This window comes from Festucalex cinctus, chromosome 21 (genome assembly GCF_051991245.1).
Source record: "Festucalex cinctus isolate MCC-2025b chromosome 21, RoL_Fcin_1.0, whole genome shotgun sequence".
Lineage (NCBI taxonomy): Eukaryota > Metazoa > Chordata > Actinopteri > Syngnathiformes > Syngnathidae > Festucalex > Festucalex cinctus.
The window spans coordinates 3,834,496-3,840,495 of NC_135431.1; the positions used below are offsets into that span (position 1 = coordinate 3,834,496).

The following is a 6,000-nucleotide window of genomic DNA, read 5'->3' on the forward strand; positions in this document are numbered from 1 at the left end:
AGAATGGCGAGACGCCGCTGCCGCTGCTCGTATCGACGCTTTGCTTTTCACTCGGCGTGGCGACCGATCGATTGTGACGCCGCCGCGCTCTTTTCTTCCCGCCTGACTGACAAACACACGGAAAAAAAAAACTGCTGAGCACGCAGCTTTTTTTTTTTTTTTACTGCCGCGATGACAATCGGTCTCAGCGATTTTTCGACTCGGGTTGCTATCTTGATACATTTTAGCGTAGCATCTGTGAGCATGTTTACATTTGAGGAGTTTTCTTTTGCTTTATCAAATTGACAAGGCAAGACGTAAAATCATAACCGTGCTTTCTACGCCTGAACGTTAGCATAGCAAAATCCGAAATTAGGTTAGATTGTCGTTTTTCTACTGTTAGCATGTTAGCATGTGTTGACTTCTCATTAGAAAGCGTCCCTGACTACTACAGTGTGAGACGTACGATCCTAAAATGGTACATTTACTACTCTGCTATCTTGCTATATGCTAGCCCAGCAACTGTGAGCAGTTTTGGAAAAGCACAGCAACTTTAGTTACCCGAGAGCTTGATATCTTTCCACATGTTAGCATAGCAACAGTTAGCATTTGACCCATTCCTGTTTGTTTTTCTACTGTTAGCATGTTAGCACATGTTGAACTCTCATTAGAAGGAATCCCTGGCGACAGTGTGAGAGGTAAGATCCTATTGAGTATGAAATGGCACATTTACTACTCTGTCTTGCTAGGCTATATGCTAGCATTTTTGTAAAAGCACTGATGACAGGGCTTGGTTTGTAAATCCCTTATCGATCTGCCTCAGCAACCTTAGTTCCCCGGGAATTTGATATCGTTCAACATGTTAGCATAGCAACGGTTAGCATTTGACCCATTCCCGTTTGTTTTTCTACTGTTAGCTTGTTAGCACATGTTCAACTCTCATTAGAAAGAGTCCCTGGCGACAGTGTGAGATGTAAGATCCTTATGAGTATGAAATGGCACATTTACTACTCTATCTTGCTAGGCTATATGCTAGCCCAGCAACTGTTAGCATTTTTGGAAAAGCACTGATGACAGCGCTTTATATGTAAATCCCTTATCGATCTGGCTCAGCAACTTTAATTCCCCGGGAACTTGATATCGTTCCACATGTTAGCATAGCAACGGTTAGCATTTGACCCATTCCTGTCTGTTTTTCTACTGTTAGCATGTTAGCACATGTTGAACTCTCCTTAGAAAGAATCCCTGGCGACAGTGTGAGATGTAAGATCCTTATAAGTGTGAAATGGCACATTTACTTCTCTGCTATCTTGCTAGGCTATATGCTAGCCCAGCAACTGTTAGCATTTTTGTAAAAGCACTGATGACAGCGCTTGATATGTAAATCCCTTATCGATCTGCCTCAGCAACTTTAATTCCCCGGGAACTTGATATCGTTCCATATGTTAGCATAGCAACGGTTAGCATTTGACCCGTTCCTATTTGTTGTGGCGTATGGGAACGGGAGACGTGTGAGAGAGGAAGCCAGAGTTCAGGAGGGGCAGCGGCGGCTCGTTTGAACGCGGGCCGCCGTAAGCTCCGGGGCTTTCGGGTGGGCGTTCGCGGGGGGTCCCCCTTGTGTGTGTGTGCGTGCGTGCGCGACAGCTGTGCAAATTCGCAGCCATTGATTTTGCAATTAGCGGCGTATCGACGGGATCGACGGCAGGCCGCTGACGGATTACTCGGAAATTGTTTCTTCAAAGTTAGCTTTGTATTCCGCCCCTCGACGCGCTCGCGCGCGCACGCACCCGCACGCCGGCAACGCGGGATCAGATGAGCATTAACATGAAGGTTTCGCCGAAGAGCGCGGCGACACATGTGCGGTCCACATAGCCCAGTTAATTTCCCAAGATAGCAACGCAATTTACACAGAAGAGAAGAGAAGGCGCGACTGGTAAAAAAGAGACTTCATCAGTCAGTTTGGAGCATAATTAGCCTCGTACCTTCCTTCTTTTTCTTGGCTTGTTTCCTGCCTCATTTACTGTTTTTATGCTGTTTTTAATCCAATCACGTCTTTTTGTTCCGCGTTTGCCTTTAGCGTCTGGTAAGTGTTGTCGTAAGCTGTAGCGCGAAAGACGAAACTGAATCCAAATTTTATACAGTGGCGTCTTGAGTTAACTGGTACGAAAGCGTATTGAATTCACTTGGGGGAAAAAAACAAAAAACTGTTTTTCTGACAAATTTTTTTGGGGAGCTTTGTTTTTTTGAGTAATTTTTGTTCTGTTTTTCTGAATTTTTGAAACAAAAGGTTTATTGAAACAATTTCTGGAACAAGTCACTTGGAGTTCAGAGGTCCCCAAAAAATTACTCTGAAAAACAGAAGATGGTCCTCTGTTTTTTGGGAAAAAAATAAATAAAAATAGTTTTTTGGAATTTTTTCTGTTTTTATTTTTTTATTTTTTTTATTTTTATTATTATTTTTAAATAATTAATAATTTAATAATAGTTTTTCGGAGTAATTTTTTTTTATGTTTTTCGGAATTTTTTTTTAAACGTACACATAAAAATATTCAGTAAAACAGAAAAAAAAATATTTCAGAAAAACAGTAAAATAAAAAAATATATATACTCAAACACCCAAAAACATAAAAAAAAAAAATTTTTTTAAATTCTGTTGCATCTTTCTATTTTTCTGTATGTAAAAAACAAATTTGGACACCCATTGAACTAAGGGGAGGCAACGTTTCCTCCCTCCAAAAAAATAATAATAATAACTGCTAGAAATGAAAAAGCTAAAAACCGGCAAACAGGAAATAGAAATTCTTCTTCTTCTACCTTGACTGGTTTCCATGTAAGGGGGCCAGCCGGTCGTCCCCAAGGAAATGGAGGCCATCACTCAGCTGACGCAAAGCCTAACAAGGCTGCTGAATTCATTAGCAAACACTCGGGACTGGATGTGATCCATATTAGTAATAGAAATGAATCTTGTAACTTGTCCCGCTGTAATTTTTTTTTCCCCCCCGCTGCTCTCCCTCGGGACCAGCCCGTCAACGCGCAGGCATTTATTTAAGGAGCACCGTTCGCCGCTAACAAGTCCAAGCGGGTACAAATCTTCACAATCGCAATCATTGCAAAAGGCGTACGCCGCACGTAGCCTGCTAGCGTAGCATGAAATAGGTTTAGCGACGCGCTGAAGCTCTTCCAGTAGTAGCGTAACTTGGAATGTGTCCCTCTGCCACCCCCCGCCATCCATCCACCCTCCCACACATTCGGCCCCCCCCACCCCCCAGACTCCATGCACATAGAGAACGTGGAGGCCGTGCAGCGGCTGCAGGACTCCCTCCACGAGGCCCTGCAGGACTTGGAGGCCTGCCAGCACCCGGAGGACCCGCGGCGGGCGGGCAAGCTGCTGATGACGCTGCCCCTCCTGCGGCAGACGGCCACCAAGGCCGTGCAGCACTTCTACAGCATCAAGATGGAGGGCAAGGTGCCCATGCACAAACTCTTCCTGGAGATGCTGGAGGCCAAGGCTTGACGGCGGGGGGCGGGGCCTAGGCCGTTTTGACGGACAGCTGCGACGGCGCGTTTGTGAATCGATCCAGATGTATTATTGTGCCAACCCGGGAAGCTTGGACAGTGAACATGAGGCGGAATTATTATTATTATTATTATTATTATGATATGTATATAAAATGTACAGAAATGACGCAAGTGAGGTCTTGTTATAACCACAAGCCCGTTGCCGTTTAAATGATCATCTGACGCTTCTGTGGATTTTTCAGATATAATCCCCACACACCCACAAATGTCAATTTAAAATGTCCGACAAACTTTCCGTAGCTACTTTTACTTATCATTACTTTGCTCTTCTATTTTCTAATCTCAGCGATAGTCGACATACTCTACTGTACAATACTTGTCTTGTGGGAATGGCGCTGAGGTGGGACGGATTCATCCGGAAAGCGTTCACTGTTTTAGCCTTATTCCAAAAATGAAATCAATCATTTTTCCCACACTTTCAAATTCTACGCACGGCACCCCATACGGACGGCGGTCGCAAAGCTAATCACACTTGAAGTATACTGACGATAGTTAAAAAATAAAATAAAATAGGTGGACAAAACTTGAACTTCCACTTTGAACTACGGAAAAGTTTTTCATTTTATTGTGGGAATGCTAAAGCATACAGTATTCACACAATTTAACATTAAATATCAACTTTTCTCCATTCATCTTCAATGGGACATTCATTGAACGTTTTCCAAGTATCACTTTCCACGTCCACTTCCATATATATAACTTATCATCATTACCAGGTGTCTGATAATGCTTGGTGGCACAGTTGGTAAAGGCCATTGTCCAGTAACCAGATTATAATTTCATAATTTATCTCTCAATGTGCTTTCAGCATTCCCACGCAATTTCTCCAGAAATTGCACTTAGTCTAGTTTTATTTTGTTGTTGTAAACCCTTCTTGTAGCATAAGGAAGCCGCATGCTAAACTAACGATATGTCACACACCCCGATTTCTTCCCTTCTTCTTTTTCTTCTTCCATTTCTTCTTCATCTTCATTTTCCATTTCTTCTACTTGTTTTTGGCGGTTGGCGGGTGCTTCTGCTGCATTACCGCCACCTTCTGGCCACTGTCGGCGATGCACCAAAAGTATTCGCCAACCACCAAAAAGAAAGACGACTTTGGCTGCCAGTCGAGATCTAATTTTAATATTCACAGATCGCACCCGAGTATAAGTCGCAGGACCAGACATACTATAAAAAAAAAAAAGTGACGTGTGTTCTTTAATGGTGAAAGCTTCACTCTACAACAAAATAGTTTGAGTGAGTGTAATTGTATTAGTTTAATAAATTAGAAAACAAAAATGTCACTGTGGGGTGTTGTGTGTAGAATTTTGTAGAAAAATAATAATTCCGTCACTTTTGGCATAAGGTTGAATCAAATAAGCGGAAATGGTGCTGTGATATGGTGTGTCACATAAAGTTTTGCAACTTGATCTGGCGGCGGCGTGTGATGGGGGGAGGAATCATAAATGTGCAATAATGTTTAATGTGAGACCCTCGGCCCGCGAGCCCCCCAAACGTGATTGTTGGGGGTTCAAATGTAGCATCACAATCGTTTTTTTTTTTCCCTATCCGAACTACTGACACCCTGTTAATGTGACCTGCTAGCTCTGCAATAAACACGCTTCGAGTGTTATGATGTCCAGATCACATTTTTGTTTACAGATCATTAGCATGGCTCAGTCCAAAATGGCCGACTTTCTCTTCAGCTTTGGCCATTAAGTCTTTTTTAAAGTTGTTTTTTGTTTTTGTTTGTTTTTGTCCATAGGTGTCACTTTCCACAGGTAATTTCAAGATAAAGCAACAAAATTTAAAGGGATTACAGTACATTTAACCAGATTCCAAAGTTCAGCTAGTATATGTTGGCAACAGGAAATTTGCTGGGCGTGTCCTGACGTAGCCCCACTTGATCGCTCGCTTACACGACAATTCGAGACAACCCGTGAAATTGCCTTTGCTCAGGTTTACACAAAAAGGCCTTTGCCCCACCAAGCGAGATAAAACGTCCTCGCCGCGCTGTCCCCGAGGTGGACTTGAATTGCTCCGTTGCGATTGAGGATTCCGGCGCGGGCGACAATTAGAATTAATTGGATGGCGAAGAAGCAGCAGCTTTTTATTTGTTTATTTTTTAAGAGCGCTTTTTTTTTTTTTGCCGTACGTCAGTTGGGAAAGTGTAACCTGGCACGAGGGTTGGCTTTGCCTTGTTTATTAGCGCAATGAATTTTCTCGCCGACACGGTGTGGAAGAGACGATGACGGAAATAAATCAAAATCATATTTGGGATTTGAACCCGGAAACTCAGAACTGTGAGGCAGACGTGTTCACCGCTAGGACACCGTGCTGTTGAGTTGTGCCACCTCATGTGTAATATAGTGTTGACATTTTCAGCTTTTACATTGTTTGCGTCCCTCCATTGATATTTATTGCAAATGATACAAGGTGGGAGGAGGTGTGGGGGGCGGGGGG

General features: G+C 43.0%; 1 protein-coding gene across 2 annotated transcripts in view; it reads left to right on the top strand.

Moving 5' to 3' along the window:
* LOC144010354 (steroid hormone receptor ERR2-like) overlaps window positions 1-5,170 on the top strand; it is a 91,805-nt gene extending 86,635 nt beyond the window's left edge. For both annotated transcript variants that reach the window (XM_077510654.1, XM_077510653.1), the window contains exon 8: window positions 3,249-5,170. In XM_077510654.1, the coding sequence (XP_077366780.1) occupies window positions 3,249-3,493 (245 nt within the window). In that variant the 3' untranslated portion in view covers window positions 3,494-5,170. The remainder of the gene's footprint in view (window positions 1-3,248) is intronic.
* Window positions 5,171-6,000: the final 830 nt, after the last annotated feature.